The 20,818-nt window shown below is 39.4% G+C and overlaps 1 protein-coding gene across 2 annotated transcripts in view; it reads right to left on the bottom strand.

Annotated features, from left to right (window-relative positions):
- The window catches only part of chchd6a (coiled-coil-helix-coiled-coil-helix domain containing 6a), a 108,456-nt gene that overhangs the window by 14,321 nt on the left and 73,317 nt on the right, over nucleotides 1-20,818 (bottom strand). For both annotated transcript variants that reach the window (XM_049580769.1, XM_049580770.1), the window contains one exon: nucleotides 19,838-19,973. In XM_049580769.1, the coding sequence (XP_049436726.1) occupies nucleotides 19,838-19,973 (136 nt within the window). The remainder of the gene's footprint in view (nucleotides 1-19,837; nucleotides 19,974-20,818) is intronic.

The raw sequence follows: 20,818 nt of genomic DNA, 5'->3' as shown, positions 1-20,818 counted from the left end.
ACGTACAACGGCATAATGGCAAAACTATGGGTTTAATCAGAATTCCAGTTGTAGAACTTATATTAATAGGTCAGCACGGGTCCAGATTTGATTGAAGATAATTACAGGAAATGGGTTGGTCCTGTAACTTAGCTTTATTGGTTTGCAAAACTGGATCCTTGCACTGATACGTAGTGAAAGCAAGGCTTATAGGGAACTATTCTAAATGCTGATGTCATTATTCTATAGGCATTACAATGTGCAATCAACATTTGCTGCAAAATGATGCAAGTTAAAGTAAAAAAACGTGTGTATTTGTTTTCTATTTTGTTGCTTTTTTTCCTGTGGCCTTTCAACAATAAATGGCAATCTACGCTTGATTACACTGAGTTCTGTCCTTCGTTTAACTCTTCCTTCTTCAATTTTATTTCTCTGGTTTATTTTCTTGTAATGTCTCTCCAGCTTTGCTCTGTTAGTGCTCATTTAAGGGGTTCATCTCTCCTTTATCTTAACTCTTACTATTTTTCTTTTTTATACTGCTTATATAGTGTTGGCCTCATTTGTTTTATCTGTGAGTGTGTACTTGTTTTCTATTTTGTCGTTTGATTTCTGTGGCCTTTCAACAATAAATTGCAATCTATGCCTGATTGCACTGGTTTATGTTCTTCTCATAACCCTAGACTTAGTCTGAGTGGGCGGAAGTTCGCTGCAGAGATCAGCCTCTCACTGGGTGGAACGAGCCACCCGCTGAAGTCCCGCCCTACCAGCTCCTGTTGTGTAGCAGTTTTCAACCGTTTTCAACACGTCCTTTACTAACTTTTGCAGTGTCTGATCTTGCGGGGATGTAGCCATTTTTCTGCCATGGTTCGCGTCCTGTAGGTGATATTTTTGTGGGCGTGTTACACCAAAACCTGTTTCCCCCCGGCAATATTTTTGCAAGCGCACCGTTGCTGTGGCACCGCCCAGAACGATTGTGATTGGTTGAAAGAAGTACAAGCAGCCGGGGCGTTTTTTTCTCCAATCTTTAAGTGAGAGTTGGCCCAGCCAGACCTTTCTTTTCTTGAGAAAGGTCTGGTGAGCGAGACTACCCTAGACTTAATAGGGATGTAACAGTGATCAACGACAATGTTTCAACTTGACTCAAAGAAAAAAAAAAACTTATCCAAAGGGTTTATAACTTCACTTCATGAATGCACTGAGATGAAAAAAAGGTAAAAGGAAAATAATAGTAAGAAATATAGGTTCCTCTAAGTTTTGAGATCAGAGTGTGAGCTGTACACGCACACATTTGTGATAATCCCACAGAAACAGAATTTCTATGGATAATCCATAAAAAAAATAAATAAGTTAAAACATCATCAGGTCATCATCGACATGAGTCAATACAGTACTGATCAACAGCACAATCACACAATCACAATGCAGCATTATCAGGGGAAAAAAAACACAGCATGTCCTCTGTATGGCAAAGTACTGTCATCACTGGCATGAGTGACTAAAGCATCTGCTGTCACAACAGATGCTGCGACCTAAGATCACAGGAATGTCCGTAGTAACATTGTACATATGAGTGAATTCGAGTGTGTTTTATGAACCTTAAATTACAAGGTTATTATCTACCTGCGGTCCCTGGGGACCTCTGTGCCGCCCTGCAGCCTTTACCAGGAAACACTGGCGCACTGAGCTTCAGAGAGCCAGGGATGAGAACAGGTGGACAGTTACCAGATTTGTGCAGAGCAGCACAACAAAAACACACCACAGACAGCATGATAATACCATCCAAAAGTTTCACTTTAAGTAGTTTCTGTGCTATGAGAAATACTTTCAAAACTAGTAGGCTTGAATTCACCCAATGCCACTGTTTTAACATGACTGTGATGTGTGAATACATGGCATACACTATTTATTGCAGTTAAAGCAGTCTTTTGCGATACCTAAATCTGGCATATTGATATCGCGATGAAAGTGTATTTTTGATATATTGTGCAGCCCTAATTCACTAGATCCACAACCACAGTTGATTAAAAACAACAAATAATAGTTCACTGCAGCTTTTAATTTTGTTTGTAGGCACAGGTCACAAAATAATGAATAACACAACTCCGCTCGCACCCTTCTTCTAGGAATTAAAAAAAACATAAAAAACATAAAACTTTTGGTCAACAGACCTTTATCACTACACTACGCATTATACCGCTGTGTTCTGGCAAGTCTTAGTCAACTTTTGTTCAACACTGTGAGCTGGGGTGGAAAAAAAAAAGTTAAAGGATTCCTTAAAGCTTTTTTCTTTTCGTGTCTGTAGGCAGTCACAGCTAATGAGGTACAAACAGACCTTCAACTGAGAGCAGAGGAGAAACAAGAATCTGACAAAAATGTGCTCCAAATGAACATTGCCTTTTTCAATCAATTCAAATGCCTTTGCAGAAACTGTGGAAAACTACTACTGAACAATTTGTTAAGATTCAAGATGTTTGACTTATGAGATTCATTCCTGTTTTCTCCAGTGGGCAGGGAGTCGCGGTGGTTAAAGCAAAGAGTCACAAATAGAATGTCAAAGGATAAAAAGTGCTATCTGCTCCATGGTACATCAACTTTGTTGAAAAGTTCTGCACTTTGAAAGAGGATATAAAAACACTGCAAGACTTTAGCCCCAATTAAAGCAACCTACACTAATTTAGAATCTTGGTGCAAACCTCCAATGCCTGAGTGTTTAATCTGAGACGATTCTTTTCAGAGCAAATAAAAAACTCTGTTCCTTAATTAGGCCTAGTTTAAAGAAAGCTACAAGACACAAGATATATATATATATATATGCACTGAACAAAAATGTAAACTCACTACTTTTGTTCTTGCTGCCATTTTTCATGAGTTTAAATTAAAAATCTAAGACTTTTTATATGCACACAAGAGACGACGAAATACATTATGTCTGCCATCTACCTAGTGCAATGTAAACCACGATTCATCTGTGGAGAGAAAACTTTTCCAAAGTGCCAGATGCCACCGACAGTGAGGAGTTGTCCACTTAAGTCAGTTAGGATGACAAACTGCTTTCAGGTCAAGACCCTGATAAGGATGACAAGCATACAGATGAGCTTCCCTGAGATGGTTTCTGATGGTTTGTGCAGAAATTCTTTGGTTGTGCAAACCAATTATTGCATCAGCTGTCCGAGTGGTCTGTCAGGAGGTCCTGAGGTTGAGGTTGGAGACGGCTCATTGTAATAAAATGAACATAAAGTTCATGGGCAGTGAACATCAGTATCATCAGTATTTCAATGGTACACTCCCTCAAAACTTGCAACATCTGTGGCATTGTAATGTGCGATAAAACTGAAAATTTTAGAGTGACCTTTTATCGTGACCATCCCACACACTGTGTAGTCATGATGCTATTAAATTAGCATCTTGATGGGCCACACCTGTCAGGTGAATTGATTCTCTTGGAAAAGCAGTAATGCTTACTAACATGGATTTTTACAAATTTGCAACCAAAATTTGAGAGAAATATATCTACTGAGTACTTAAAAAAAGTTTTGGTTCTTCAATTGAAAGCTGTAAAAAATTGGTGCAAAAACTAAAGTGTTGTGTTTGAATTTTTGTTAAGTGTATAAACTGTTCATATATATCAACGTATCTTCGTACAGCGGTTGGTATGTTACTTTAAAAAAAGTTAGGCACACAGTTTATATGATATTGTATCGTAACAGTTAGGTTTAGGAAAATAAATCATGGTTGGGTGTTGTCAGGTTATTTACTTAATAACCTTTATTAAGTAAATTTACATTATGACATTACTTAACTTAAAATTGAGCATAGTGTCAGTTCAGGCAGGTCACAATGTCAAGCTCAGCTCACATTCCAGTTACATCAGCTGATCTCAAACAGCCCAATCAACTGATGAAGCAGCTGATTGATGGAAGGAAGTCAGCTGATAGATCACATGATTCCTCTCTATGCAACCAACTGGCAAATAACCCATCTCCATCCCAGCTCCTCCTTTTATTGGTGTGTGTGACTTATGGGTATCATCTTTGTTTGTCATTGATGCTGGCTCTGTTCTGTTCTCTGGGGTCTTTGCTGCTGCTCTCCCTGACTTAGGCATTCCACATAGGTGCATGGAAGGGCTTTCTGCGTAGGCCTAGGAAAGGCAGAGAGGCCCCAGAGCAGAGCCATACCACCAAATATATTAAGTTTTCTTTGACAAAAGTGGTCGTGACAAAAGTCAGCCTTGACTTTTGGTTTCACAGGGGACACAAGGAGCAGTCTCCTGGGTTAAATTCCTGTGTTTGTTTGACCCATCTGCCACCCTGACCACCTCCCTATGCTGACTTTGTCACTTCTTTATTTATTTTTAAAGATATTTTTTGGGGCGTTTTTGCCTTTAATTGCGAGGACAGTCAAGCATGAAGGGGGGAGAGAGAGAGGGAGTGACATGCAGCAAAGGGCCACAGGCTGGAGTCGAACCCGGGCTGCTGTGGCAACAGCCTTATACATAGGGCGCCTGCTCTATCGACTAAGCCACCGATGCCCTGACTTTGTCACTTCTTACACTCCGTCACCTGATTTCTTCCTTTGCTCCCACCATATGACAAAGAACAGAGTGAAGCACATTGATCACATGATCACGGCCTTCTCGCTCATGATAATTAGAGTGCATTACTTTTCGTAGGTATAAGTACAAACTGTAAATGAGAACAACTGCGTATAATACTTACATTTAAAGATAAATATAAATATTTATATTTATTGACACATAGCAGTGAGGTGAATGTGGAGCTTGAGTACTTGTTCACTTCATAAATTTTGTGTCAAAAATTGTGTGGTCAGTAGCAGGTCCAGCAAGCGGCTAAAAACCCTCATTCTTCTTCATTAGTGTTGACTGCTGAGGGGCCTGCCGTCTCTTTCTCTCCCTCTGCATCTTTTCATCTATTGTCCATCTCTAACCCTTCCTCCATAACCACTTACCATCTCCTCATGGTGCACCTATCTTTCCTTTCTTGCTTTTTACCTCCCGGTATCCACCCTTTTCTTCCACAATCCACTGCCCTCTGCCTCATGACTACTCCACCCTTCCCTCTTTCTCTCCTCTCTACCACATCTGTCAGTCTTTCTTCTCCATTTTTCTCTCTCACTACTCCTACCCCATCTCTTATCATCCCTTGGCTGTCTTCACCTCTGTTCTCCAACTGCCTACCTCCTCCCGTTCCTCATTTTCTCCCGTTGCTTCTCCAGTTGCTTGGTGTTCATCACTGTTTTCACACACAACTGTTTTTCTTCCCATGGCTACTCACATTTTCTTTATATTTTCTGTTTTTTCCCTTTCCCCTCAACTTACAGTGGTGGAAAAAAGTTTTCGGACACCCCATTCATTTGTGAAATATTGCATTAAGAATCACTCTTAGGTCTTCAAGTGCAATTTCTTTTAGTACAGTCACAGCCAAAATACTAAATAAATCCTAAAAAAGCCATTAAAAACTTAAAATTGATTGGTTCCATAAAAATACATAAGAAATTTTGAGTATTGGGTCATTTTTGTACCAGTGATGAAGGTCGTTCTTTTTATTAAAAGACACAATTTTTGTTGCCAAGCTTCGTGTCTACATAAAGCCAGCACATTTGAAAGTTCTTAAGACACAAAAATGGCTAAAACAAGGAACCTAACGCAGGAAACACGCCTGAAGATAAAGATTCTCTGCCAGGAAGGGTACAGCTGCCGCCAGATAGCCAGGAAGTACAGATGCAGTACTTCAGCAGTTGGATACACTCTGCAGAAATACAGACGAACCAACAGCTTGGAAGACAAACCAAGATCTGGGCGTCCAAGGGTTTCTTCAGCAACAAATGACCACATCCTGATCCGCATGTGCAGGCAAAACCGCCGAATGACATCACAGGAGCTTCAGCAGCAGTGGTCAAACCAAACTGGTGTCCAGTGTTTCACCCGCACTGTACGTGGCCGACTTTTAGATCATGGCTTAAGGTCCTACAAGGCTATCAAGAAGCCCCTGATCAATGAGAGACAGAGGTTAGCCCGGCGTCGTTGGGCCCAGGCACACAAGAACTGGACAGCCAGGAATTGGAAGAAGATTTTGTGGTCAGATGAGTCCAGTTTCCAGCTTTATCTTCCTCCTACTAATGTGAGTGCAAGGCCAGGCGAAGCATTATCTCCAGCATGTACAGTACCTACTGTCAAGCATGGTGGAGGCAGTATCATGGTTTGGGGATGCATGAGTGCGGCTGGTGTTGGTCATCTCACTGCCTGTGATGGCACATTGAACTCTACCAAGTATTGTACCATTCTCGAAACCCACATGCTCCCTTCTGCGCGCGCACTGTTCCGTCGAGGTAAAAACTGGATGTTTCAACAAGATAATGCCCCTTGCCACACATCCAAGGCCAGTAGAACTTGGCTGCAGGAACACAGTATCCAGGTCTTAGAGTGGCCAGCTCAATCCCCGGACATGAGCCCCATTGAAAATCTGTGGTGGATTATCAAAAGGTCTGTTTCAAAGCATAAACCAAAGAATTTAGAAGAATTAAAAGCAGTAATTCAAGAAGGATGGGACAAGATTACCCCTTAGCAGTGTGAAAGGCTCGTGGGGAACATGCCAGCCAGAATTAGAGCTCTACTACGTGCCAGTGGCAGGACTACTAAATATTAATTTGATGATGTGATGGTTTATTTATTTTTTGTTCAGTTTTGAACACATTCTCTGTTATTTGTTGACTTTGATACTGACAATGTTGAGAACTGACATATTGAAACTGTCAAGAATTTAGTTTTGTTAGTTTTTCTTGTAAACAATAAACAAAAAAATATAATTTGTATTTGTTTGTATCTGTCTAATGCAGCCACACCTTTTGAAACACAAAAAAGATTTTTCCACAAATATTTCATGATAATATTTGAGATTGTGTAAAATTTTAAGGGTGTCCGAAAACTTTTTTCCACCACTTTACATTCATACCTTGGTTTTATTTTTTATATAATGTCTCTCCAGCTTTGCACTATTAGTGCTCTTCACAGGGTCAATCTCTTCTTTTCCTTAACTTCTACTTTCTCTTTCATATTGGCTTTACAGGAAGTTTGCCCCATTATGCTTCACTTAAACTGATCGCCAGCTTCTGCCTGTCAACATTTTATCTCAGCTTTCACTTTAGACCTAATTGTTTATTTTTTTTCTCTGTGCTCTCGTCATGCTTTAGCACTCTCCTCTTCTTTTTGCTTTCCATTTTTCTTTTTCTTTGTCCAGTGTTTCTGAAGACCTTCTGTTTATTTCCTATTGGTCTTTCACATCTACCACCCCTTTCTAACAGTTTCTAGACCTATAGCTACTGCATGTCTTTTTTGTTCGTCGAAACACTTCTTTGTCTTCAGCCCTCTCTTTGTATTTTTCCTCAGTTTGTTTGTCTATATTGTTATCTGCCAACAGAGTAGCTGAGCTGCTGTGATCTCTGTACCAGCATGACTCCTGTTCAATCAACTATAAAACTGAAGGTAAAAGAAAAAAGAAATCAATATTAGGTTTTATACCGCTGTGATTCACTGGCTTTGCGAAAGTCAGTGTGCATTCAGATCAGCAGCAGATACAGATTTATTATCAGTTTATCAGTATTGTCAATAGGGTTTTCCTTTGAGAATGGACTTATCAGAACTTGATGAAACTATTTTCTCTTTCCCCTTATCTTCTGGTGTGCTATCCACAGGGGAATCATACTTGCACACTAAGCATGCCTCTGAAACACCACACAGACTCCTGCACAGCAGGCCGGGCCATTTTGAATCACAACAGTGCTCCTCAAATTCTCTACCATCCCTCTGTGGGTCTGTGGAAAGCTCCCCTGCATTAACTACAAAACTGCCCTGCTCAAATGCTTTGTCCATCCTCCATTTACATAAATGAGAAGAATAGAACACTGCAAACACTTGTCAGTATTTTTGCAACAGAGTACATTGATACCATCAACTCTGGTGTACAAAGAATCACTATGGAATTGAATCAACACTCTGAGACAGATTTTCCATTACAGGAACTTGATGACCTGTAAATTAAGGTGTAGCCATTGTTCCTGCTTCTGCTTTTGGGGACGAGTTCCTGATCATACTTACAGGCACAGGTCAGGAGGGTGGTACTGAGTTCCAGGTACTCGCAGGGAAACAAATGCAACAGCTGGTTTGAAACAAGCATGGTAATTAATGACACAGGACATGTTTCGATAAGCACTGCAAGCAAGTGCTTGGAATACCCGACATGTTTGCACAATGTCTTGTATGTTCCTAGTGTTGTTGATAGCACTGGTATCTTTAAAATCACAGTGTATGTTTCCATTAGTGAGATCTCTTTTTCCTTAAAATAGCCACAACACCCTGACCAAACCCTACAGAGAAAAATAAGCTTAGTTTTGTACCAGATTCTTTACTAGAACCTCCCTGTCCTCGTGCACCTTGATTCTCCCTGTTGAGAGAATCAAGCAGCGGACTGGTTTGACAGTATCGGGCAGAGACAGGGAGGGACCAGCAACTGCCATCCTTCAGGGCAGCCAACCTGTCCCAAGGGATGCACCCCTCACTAGAGAGCTGGTCAGCAATGTGGGAGCTGATGTGGTGCCCGTCTCATGTTCTCTCTTTTTGTTTCATTCTATCTACTGTGGGTTGGGTCGCTGCCATTAATTTGACAACACAGACATTTCAAAGTCAGGGTAAAATTCATTGCATGTAAATATCAAAGATGATCAATATTAGCTCCACTTTTTCCATCACTGTCTGTCCCAAAACTGAAGTGCACTCGCCTACCAACAGCGTATAAATATGATGACTTTTGTCCCAGTGTCGCCTTTACAATGACATATACATTCTGGCTTATTTAACATAATAGAAAACAAGGCAGAACTTTGCATTCAAGTTCTTAAAAGTTCAGTTTATGAGAAGCTCCAGGTTCGAAGGGAATAGAGTTAAATGCCAACAAAGATATTATAAGGATTCACTGTAGGGTTGTCGGATTGGATTTTATTCCTTGTTATACTGTGCAGGTGTTACCTCATGACCTGTAACTGAGTAGATTCTTTTAACGGACATATAAAATAAAGTTTGGCTCAATTTGAAAATTGGTTCATATGCAAATTCTACCACTCTGAGAAAAGAGCCATCTTAACACAGCACTTAATAAATCTGTAAAGTGGGCCTCTGATGGACAGTAGACACGACGTGTCATCTGTCAAACCTCCTCTGCTATTTCAACTAGCCCTGGATGGCATGACTGTCACCTACTGAACAGTCCAACACGCTTAGCTTAGCAGAAGAAAGTGTAATTTAAGGTGTAAACCAATGCCTCATTCTCAGGAGAAGGACAGTCAATCTCAACGTACTGTGTAATTTCAGAGAACGTCTTACAGTATGATAGCTGACAAATCTGACATCTCATCAGCAAGTCCTCCTACTCCCTACTGTACCTCACCATGGCTGTCAGGGACTGGGGAATTCACAACTTGGACAGCTTACAGAGCACAGAGTAAGAAAGACAAGATTACAAAATGCAAGTCTAATTTAGTAGTAATCCATAAAACAGATAATATACACAGTCTGTGCAATTCTTTGTAATTTATTGTTGGCAATGAAAAGAAATATTCAGCTTCATTTCCCCTTGATAGTCATTATTTGCCTCCTAACAAACTGTTGAGCTATTAAGGTTTCTGTGCTAACAGCCACTGTCTCATTTGAACATCAACAATGTCCTCAGAATCAGATCTGGACATTATGCTAAGTGGCGAATGTTTTATTTATGTAGGCAATTGGTATTTGGTCATAAATAAGGATGCACCCATTTTAAAATTCTGGACCGATACAGATATCAATGTTTAAAATAACAATTTGGCTGACCAGTGTTTACTATAACTTTCTTTCAAATAAAAAAAAAACACAAGCCCTTCAAAAGCCCTTTAAAGTTAAACTTTATTGTCCCTGATTGGGACAATAATATATATTTCATATCACTTTGAAGACAACAAATTTCTCCTTTAAACAACTGTATTTATTCAAGGTTCTCAGCAAAAACTACTACATTTTACAAGATAACACTGAACACATCATGAGAATGTTATAATTTATCTTTGCCTAATACTCAGTTTTAATGAATAGAGATTGAATGTATCATAACTCACAGCAACCTCCATGAGTTGTTAGTTGCAACCACCTGCTGCTTTGAGCTAATGTTAACTAGCTCAAAGCAGCAGGTGCTTTGAGCTGATGTTAACTAGCTCAAAGCAGCAGGTGCTTTGAGCTAATGTTAACATTAGCTCAAAGCAGCAGGTGGTTGCAACTAACAGCTTTGAGCTAATGTTAACTAGCTCCTGCTGATTTTAACAGAGATTCTCACTAGACAATAGTGAGTGTACTTTGACAATGGGACAACAGCTACTACTAGCCATCTCATCACACAACACAGTCTTTGTGTTCTTCTTGTACCTGCTCATTAATTTAAGTTTGTGGCCATTTATTTCAAACCCTGCTTTTTAGCCTGCGCAAAATTTATGTGATACAACAGAGAAACATCAGCCACTGCCATCACTGAATGTCATCTTATTTGTCGATAGTCATGGTAGTCGACAAGGCCAATGTCGTTCGATACTGATGTTCAGCCCATAAATCGGTGCATCTCTGGCCATAAACAACCAAGTCTCTTGCGTTCCTTGAGTTTGTTTGACGATTTCAGCAACGGCCCTCACGCAAAGAAGCTCTTAAATCTCCTCATACCTCCAGTTAGACATTTGCTTTGGTTTCTTTGTGTATATCATCCGTCTTCTCCGACCCTTGGATGTTTTCTTTCCTCCGGTTTTGCGCCAGTTGTATGATAGAAATGTCATCAATGCACCCACACGCTCACTGTTAATACTTTAGACAGTGACCTGCTCTGTTCACGCCTGAGCTCAATGGGACACTACATGGACTTTGTGTTAGGGAGCTGACAGGAAAAAGCCATTTAATATCCAGTCCCACTGACTCAGACATTTGCATTTTCACATATAGCTCTTCAGATTAATGTCTAGACATGTTCAAGGTTGCAGGGCATATGGGGCTAGGGGCTAAGGGGCTAGACATGTTTTCTTCTCCTGTATTGCCTTAGTAACAATTAACATGCTAATATAGTCATTAGTCAAGGGTGGTGTCTGGCTTTCACTGTCATGCAAAGCAAGATGTCTTCTATCAAGCACTATAGAGGAAATACCTTGCATTAATTAATAGGTTCATATCTTTTTAACTCTGTCTTAATACAACATTCACATGCCATAGCCTGTGTAATTTAATAAAATTCCTCAGGCAACTTCAGACTGATTTTACTTTTTGGAGGATGTGATCAATTTTTATAAATACTAAACGTTATCACTGATGTTTTCCCTTCAATGTACCTCACCTATGAATATTAAAAAAATATATTTTTCATGGTCACTACACGGTTAGACTATAGGCCAGAGCAAATGCAGAGCAGGCAGCCAACAACAAACTCCCACAAGACTTGTGTGTTTTGATCACATCTGTGATTTAAAAATATCAGGTTTCCACACATTCAAAAAAATATATAAAGTGTGTGTCCTCATCATTGTCAGCTGATAAAATCCTACCACACTCCAGAGCAACTCTCCTAGCTGTCTGCTGAAAGATCTGTTGCCCAAAGTGCTGATCACACTGGACAGTCCTCGAATGGTTTAAAAGTAGTTTTGCTGACTTTGGAAGCATATAGCTGAAAAGCAGCTAACAGAAACAGGTAACCTTGCCCCATGTTTCAATCATACTTTTCTATATTTTCTATTTTCTATATTCTACATTACAATTACTTGTGACTTGTGAATGTTTATAGCTTGCCATGCTGTTGCGAAAGAAATGAAATTGCAATGATCTGACTGACAAAATGAGACTGAACCCATGGGCTTCTCAAGTAATGATTTAGGGTGATGAACCTACACGTGACAGCAGGGAGGTATTCTTCCACTACATATGTTAGGAAACAGTCAATGAAACAAGGACTGTGGACGTCCCTCATTTCTCACAGGACAAGATTTTGGCACCTAATAACTCTTTTCCAAATATCATTTTCAATCGCTCTGCTGCTTCTCAACAACTTCTTTTGTTTTCTACCTCTTTCTTTTCTCGGTTCCGTTTCACTCTCTCCAATCTGACAGGCAGCTTTTAACTTTAGGAGTAACTCCCTGGGTATATGACCCAAAGCCCGGTATGTCTGTGCTCCACAGCAGGGCTCCGGATATATACGTACGAGTGTGCCTCAGTAGTTGGCTTTGCTGAAGGGGAAAATAACGGTGTTTAAAGTTTCTGAGGTCTCAACTTGCAGCTGGCCAGATCCTGACCTGTGATCGGACATGCTGCTGTAACACTCATCTCTCTGTTTTTTCCAAATCTCTTTTGCTGTACTTCAGCTTCTCTTTTTCCTCTCCATTCGGGTATTTTCACTCCTTACACTGGCAATATCCTTTACTTCTTCTCTGCTCAGATTTTCCAAATCTCCACTTTTCCAAATATCTTTTGTTCCTCTCTGACACTGTCTCTCATATTTCAGCCTGTCTCTCCTCTTCCCTTTCCCCTCTCTCCAGTGTGAGCTGAGCCTCTGACATTGATCAGCATCAGAGCCGGAGCTCTCTCTGAGATTGGCGCTAAATGACTTCAGAATCCCACCAGGCATATAGACAGAGCGTGCGTGTGTGTGCTGTGTACGTATTCGCATCCGAGAGCACAGATAAATGACTAGAGAATCCCACCGAGTGTCTGGACAGTGTGTATGTGTTACATGTAGCAGTGTCCACGTCAGGCTCAGCCTCCCAGAGGATAATGACTAGAGGTTGTCTGCTCCGTCTCTGCAGAGCTCTGTGGGATCCCCCCCTCATTTGCCATCAAACACACGCACATGTACACACGCACACACAGAGATGGTAGCGTAACCCAGCAGGAAGACGTCTGTGATATGCAGGCCTGTCCACTGACCCGCTGTGACACTGATCAAAACACATCACAGTCGCTTCTGTGGGTCTGGAAAGACAAAACAAGAACTGGGCTACGTTCAGTCCCAATGAAGTCCTCCGTCAGAAATGAAAAGACATCATCTGTTTGCCTTCTCCCCTCAGAGGCTTTCTAATATCATTTCATTCTTAATTTTGATTAATTAAATAAGCAGCAGTCTCTCTTGCTTAGGCCACTAAGCAACACTCCAAAATTTGAAAAACATTAAAATTCATATTTGCAATACAGAAGACATCACTCATCAAGTGTGCTTATAAATAAGATGAATACAGAAATGAAAACAAATTTGCCCCAGGCTCACAGCACACTGACGTCTTTAATATGCATTATAAAGAAGAGAAGGAAATGATGTTTGGCTTATATTAAACGCACACAGTAGAATTATCACAGCATCAATATTTCCCCACGGCTTGTTGGACTTTAACATTTATGATCTAAATGATTAAAATGATTCAAAAATGTTTTGCTGCATTTCTCTGTTATAACACAGAAAGGAAATGTTAAGAGTGAGATGCTTTAAAAGTAATTTGCTGGGAAGCCCAGTAGCTCAGTGGGTTGAGTGCTTGTCCCATGTACAAAGGCAATGTCCTTGCTGCAACGCCGAGACAAAAAAATAATCTTTGAAAAATGTTTTAAAAAGTTGTGCAGGATTAAAATTCAAGTACATGAAGCTATTTAGCTCAACAACTTAAACAATTTTTTAAACAACATTAGAGACTTTCTGGCTGTTAGAGCAACAGCTTATGAAGCCAGAAATTTTTTCATGAAACTTCTTTCTTCAAAAGTCTTTGTAACAAATGAACTCGGCGAGGAGCAATTACTGATCAGCTAATAATGAAAATAAAATGACTTACGTGACACTGAAAAAGTCAAAGCCAAAATTTAACCAAAATGTGAGCTTACAGTGATGTCATGATGGCTTATTTTCCTCAGAGTTAATATCTGTTTAAATAGCAATTCAATATGGTGCTAGTTTTTTTCAGAATTGATATAACTTATGAGAATGACACTCATGCTATTTGACTTTACATTTTGGCTGGTAATGTTAAACTTGCTCTGCTAGTTGGTGTCTGAAATGTTATGCTAAGTCAAAGGTGGGTTCCAAGAATAAAACACCATTTTGCTCTTTCTACCTGTGATAGCATATAGCAATGTAGCTTCATTTTGGACAGTGTCTAGTGTGTAATGCATACATCTTTAGCTAAGCATTGTACATCATTATTTGAAGTTATTCATCTTAAAAACTCTGAAATATGACCTATAGAGCAAGGAGCAGAGTGTCATGTCAAATTGTGAAACTGCAACATAAACTATTTGAGTAGCAAAAATGGAAACCGATCAGTCTGTCAATTGTCTTTTTAGGGTCGTTAGATATCTCCATCTTGTTAGATGTGACTTGTTAGATGTGCTGACATTTTTGGTTGCGTTCTTCTTCACTGAGTTAGCTGCTAACTGCTACGACCTGCTTTTTAAATCTCCTGGTGGATCACACACGTCGTCAAAATGTCATACTCATCCCCTCCTTTGGACTCACACCTTTTACACAGACATCAATTTGACTTTGTTACTACATTCGCAACCAGCTTAAAGATGAGACAACTCTGTCCCTCCATTCTGTGATCATACTTCTAATACAGAATGACGAGGCACATTGGTATTCGGTATCGGTATTATGTCCAGATATTAAAATAATTTAAAACTCTGTACCATTATATCCAAACAGATTTTCCAAAGTTGATTTTGAGGCCAACACACTCTGAAAATCATCTGATTGTGGCAATTCCATTTAAATTAAATCGTGTGTGGGGATGTGAGTGAGCCCAGAGAAAACACACATGGTGCTATATCATCAAAAAGCATTGATCATTTACTCGCTGTATATAATAAGGTTAGTTTGTCTTGAAATGTGGCTAAGTTGAGCATGATACGTTGCAACAATTTCTTTTTTCGACATTCTGTCTAGTAAATTGACCTACGCAGCATCTACTCCACACAACAAAACAAGTCATCAGTGAAACTAAACTGTGGCAGCTTCTAAAGACACATAACGGAGGAAAAACAACTTTATAAACTTTCAAACTGACGTTCAAAATGGGTGAAAGTCAGGGAGATGCCTAAGGGGCTAATCAGGAGGAAAGACCTTGATGTGTAGGTTAAAGCAGACTGCAGTGTAGCAAGCTATTCATGCACCCCACACACACACACACACACACACACAAAAACACACAAAAACACACACGCACATATATTGTGTATGATCTGCTGTGCTCTTTTAAAGACAGTCTTCAAAGAGTCTTCTCTTCACTCCTCGTTATCTCACACCAGCTAATATGATGAAGACACACACACAACACACACACACAATGCCGTGCCATGGGTCTTACAAGTGCAGAAATACAGGAACACAAACATAGATTTAGCTGTGTGTTTATAAAGTGTGTTTGTGTCTGCATGGCTTTCATACAAGGCAGATACAAAGCTACAGAAGCTATTGAAAGTGCACACACGTACAGGCAGCCACACACACACACACGCAAATACATACACACACTACACCGGCACAAGAGCGAAGGAATCAAGTTTCAGCGAGCTGATTATCACATGCTGTATTACTGTATGCCAGGGGAAGCCTCAGTGCCCCTGAGCAACGCAGAGGAGATGTGAGCAGAGAGCACCATGAGGCAGAGTGATACGTTGCCCGGGTGCATGATGAGCAGCTACGCCTTCAAATACCTCTACTGTAAAAACTTTGGAAGGGCAAGCTTCCAGTATTCTGTCCTCCAACTTCCTAACCTCCTCCTCCTCCTCCTCCTCCTCCTCCTCCTCCTCCTCGTATTTTTCTCTGTAACTTTCTGTGAATTTGTAACTTAAATTTGCTGCAGTGATGCACATACTTGAGGAGAGGAACTCGTCTTTGCTTGTGAATAATACAGCAGTGGATCCAGTTGAGGAATGTGGAATGCTGAAAGCGAAAACTACAAAGGCTAGATTTTTACTGAGTGAATACATAAGCAGAGGTTCTTAACTGTTTTTCATCACGCATAAAATACAAAAAAAGTGACTCGCATTTCAGCAATTATTTATCACAATATATTTCACATCGTACATCAGACAAGTCTTGTTGAATATTGGACGTGATGACATTGCCCAAAAGTCCAATTAAAATCCATGGTGAAACTTTCATAATTTTCTCATATTTTAACATTGAAAAAATAAATGCATTGTAACACACTGACAAGTTCCTTATATTTAAACTGTCAGGAAATCTGTTATGGAAATGGTTTTGTCAAATTAAGACTTCTTCACTGATGTCTGCTGTTGGGAAGGTTACTCTTGAAATGTACTGTAATAGGTTACAGATTACTAGTTTAAAATGTAATGAGTAATGTAACTGTTCTATTTACTTCATCAAAGTAATGGAACTTATTACACTTGATTACCTTTTAATTACTTTTCTAACAAATGTTTAACTTGGACAATAAAGCTGAAAAGACCTGTGTTTATGTGTTTGTACCCGCTCCAAGAGACGAAATAATAAATGTTCAACGTGCATCCACTGCGTAATGCCACGTCACAGAACTCCACATATCATATAGCATTCCTGTGGCAAAGCACAAAATACCTGAGGTTCCACATGAGGGGATACACTCAGGGAACAATAAAGCCTACTGCTGTGATAAAAGCGGAGACGAAGATTGCGGAGCAGAGGAGAGAAAAAGGGCAACGTTTCATGTGCTGATGGGAAGGAGAGCGCACAATGCATAACAACACTAGGCTATTTCAAGTGACACATGTTCATTCATAGATCAATGTTACCTGGAGCTTGATGACCAATCAAACAGAGAGGAGGGCAGTGCTGAAGCCATTCACAATGGCTGCGATCACTTTCAAGAGCAGATGGCAGAAGAATTCAACTGAGCTGGACAGCCACAAAAAAGGTTCACAGGCTGAGGTCAATATCAAAAAATGTCAATTTATTCAAAATATCCGTGCACAAAAAGAAGTGTGCTCAAAGTGTAAAAATAATAATATAATAAATAATAATAACATTGAGAAGTAATAAAAGCAGCAGCCAACGTTTCCGTCCTTGACTATCATCAGTGCTAAACGTTTGCTGCTAGGTTTTTTTAAAATCATTTTTCAATATTATCATTATTATTATTATCATTTTGCACTTTGAGCACCCTTCATTTTGTGTATGAATGTTTTGAATAAATTGACATTTCTTGATTTTGATCTCAGCCCTGTGAACATTTTTTGTGGCTGTCTAGCTCAGTTGCAATGGTGTATGGGTATCTCCTCTGCTGTCCCTTCTTGGTTGTCCATTGTACCAATGCACCCAAGATAAACTTTTTTGCTGCCCTAAGTAGGCGCAGCTTCACAGCAGCCTTAAGACTTCTGCTATCACTTTCCTCTATCATGACTCCAAATAAACTACGATAGTTGGACTATATAAATAGTTCAGTGAACAGTGGTTGCAGTTCAAAAGAGTCTGTGGAGATGAAGACTTACATATGCCAATAATATGACTTAAATTTTGTCATTTATAACTGCTAGTGACATTGCGTAATGTGTGTGTGTGTGTGTGTGTGTGTAAAACAATCTATCTATATAAGTCTATATAAAACAATGACTTTTGGTGGCCATTTACAATACAATATACAGGCAAGCTGTAACCATGGTAACAACAATAGCATGACAGGGACAGACTCTGTGCTCAGAACATAAACTGCATTGGGCTCAGGTTGGATTTGGACAGCAAGCGGCCCGAGCCACACTCTAGTATTCAAATGCACACAGACCAGGCACACAGTCTGTACACAAGCAAACAAAAAAATAAGCATTTCTCCGCATTTTCAAAATGAACTCTTTAGCCAGCAGCTGCATGTTGGCTGTTCAGTAAAACACGGGACACTGTGCACCACAGACAGTGCGCTCTCTGTGTGCATTTCAAAGAAAAACATAATGATTACCTGCTCAGCTCAAAGCAACACATCACAGTACTGTTACCTGACTGTTTTATCTTATTGCATCTAGGTTCATCTTTTCTTTCTTTTGTGGTATGTAGCGCCACTACACCTCGTACAATGAATGCTGCAACCATCTGATTGAGTGAAATTAAACTCATGAGCTTGACCCTGTATCGCTTGATTATGATTTTTGGGCCATTAAAATCCATAACAAAGAGTGTGAAAAATAAGTTTTAACCTGTTTTCCAAACTCACTGAAGGTTCAATGAAAGTATGTAGAGAGCTTTATGTTTACGCTTTATGTTTAGTTTCACAAGCTTCTGTAAGTATTTAACTATATCATTTATTTATGTGTATCTGTTTTTAGATACCTGCCTCCACTAACTCAGCAAAGGTTAATATACTGTAAAAACACAGAGTAATTAATAATTAGGTGTGCTTTGCAAAGTTCAGCTTCACTTCACCTTGTTGTGTAATCTACAAGGTGAAACAGCAAAATGACACTGTGGATTTCAAATCTCACTTCACAGCTCATATGACACCAGATATACATTAAAAATATGGCTCAATCTTCGGCATCATTACACAGTATGTCCTCCTCTTTGCTGTGATGAGAGGCTGGGTTAGAGGATGAGCTTTTGAACTTAATAAATGCAAACGTCTAATGCAAATAAAAAGGAAAAACCTTGGGATTATATAATCATATTTACAGTCTACAGTGAGTGTGAGATTTCTGTTCATACACTCTCCTAGAATTCTAATGATGAGACTGTAGACACTATTGCTGCGTCTCACTGGACGACCCTGTCTTGTTTACTTGAAATCTAGTGAACCACTTCATATTTTTGTATAGGTTGTCTTTAATTCAAAAGCCAATAAAACACACACACACACACACACACACACACACACACACACACACACACGTACGTGTTAATGTTCTTAAGTGTACTGTCATATTCAGAAAATATGAAAAATGTAATTAATGCTGTCTGGGAAATAGTCTAGCTTTACTGCTTGTTTTCAGGTGACAACCTGTTTTTCTTTCTTTCTCACTTACTTTAAATGATTTTGCACCTGTAAACTAAAATTAGAACCAAAAGGGTGAAGGCTGCAGTGACAAGCTGAACTGCGACTGAGGACTTATGTCGTAGCAACCCAAACTGTGTTTGCCTTTGAAAAGGTGTCATTGTCAGCGTTGGTAGGAAAACAAGTTTGGTAGCACTGGAGAAGTTGGATTTCATACTTTTACATCAGACATTCACTCTGAAAGCTGTTTCTAATGACAAGACTTTTCTCTGTGTAAAAACCTAAAGTGACAGCACTCAAAATTCTATCAATCTGATTTTTTGGGGGTCCTTAACTCCCCCAGAATAATCTTGAGAACATGAGAAAAAATGAATTTCTTTCTTTTACATCAGACATCAGAGTGCAGCTCTGAAAATAACATCATCTGTCTCCATGGAAAACTTCAAAAGCCACCACTCAGACTGAATTGTTATGTCCCAAACTTCCCAAAATCCTTGCCTCTTTGAAGGCTCTTGTGAAGTACAATGTGGTCGTATTATCATTATCAATATATTAATTACTATTATCATACTTTTATCATTTTGGGGAGAGAGCTGCTACTGACATGGCTTTAGAAAGCAATCCTCAAAATTACAATATGAGCTAGGAATCGTATCTTTTAACTTTTGGGAGTTCTAACACAATAATTACAATTTTTGATGTGATGATATTTGATGTGATGATATTTTAAAAAATCAGATATTCCATGAAATCCCAAATCCTGTCCATTTCAGATTCGGAAAAAAAAACAACAACAACAACAACAACAACAACAACAACAAAAAAACCCACTCACCTTCTTTGCAGCATTGATACACTGCATGTATTCTTTGGCCAGGTCTGAACACCTTAGAGTCTGGTCTCTGTTCTCCCTGTAGCAAGATAAAATCTGAGCCTGCAGGCCAGAACACACCGGGTCTGTGTTGCGAGACCTGCAAAAGACACAGAGAAACAGAAAGATGGAATTATGAATGTGTAAAAATAGCAACATTTGTCCCCTTTAACTCACTGACAGTGTGAAGTTGGACCTACAGAAGACTAATGCAGACTAAAACTTGAATTACTGCCTCATGGTTATATGGAAGTTCACTACACTGACATGTATGATTCCAGTGAATAGTTTGCAGTGAGAAACATATTAGAGACTATTCCTACAGAAAAGTACAGAGGACTGAAGGAGAGTTTCATGGTGCAACAACAATAACCTTAAGCTCTATATCAGTTAAACCAATGGCCAAAGGAACAGGATAGGACACCAAGTTGATGCCATGACAGTAGACAATGATTCAAACATGGATGTTGCTGCAAAGTGGCCACAAACTCTAATACGTAAATGCTTGACATTTTTATCAGTCATCAAATATTATAAAAAAGAACCATAAAAAGGACATTAAACGCTGTACAGACTTTTTAATATCACTTGATATCTATATACAGTATACCAATACATATTAAATCTATATTTACAGTATGTTGAATGTAAACTGTCTAATAAGTGGATTCCAAATGTGAAAAAAGGACAGAAACAAAGTCTATTTAAAGCGGCTTCAATATGTGTTTTCATAAGAAACAACAGATCACATACTTGGATATGAAACTCTCTGTTAGAGTTGATTTCAGCTGCAGCAGGCAGAACCAAATTTACATTGCTGCTCAGTAAGAGCAGACAGACACAGTTTGTGACTAGCTGCTGAACATAAAGCAGCATCTAGCAGCTAAAGAGACAAATATTTCCCTCAGAAGTTGGTTGAGACCAAAACTGAGCTAAAAGAAGAGT

This window comes from Epinephelus fuscoguttatus, linkage group LG7 (assembly GCF_011397635.1).
Source record: "Epinephelus fuscoguttatus linkage group LG7, E.fuscoguttatus.final_Chr_v1".
Taxonomy (NCBI): domain Eukaryota; kingdom Metazoa; phylum Chordata; class Actinopteri; order Perciformes; family Serranidae; genus Epinephelus; species Epinephelus fuscoguttatus.
This window is presented reverse-complemented; position numbering and strand designations above follow the sequence as displayed.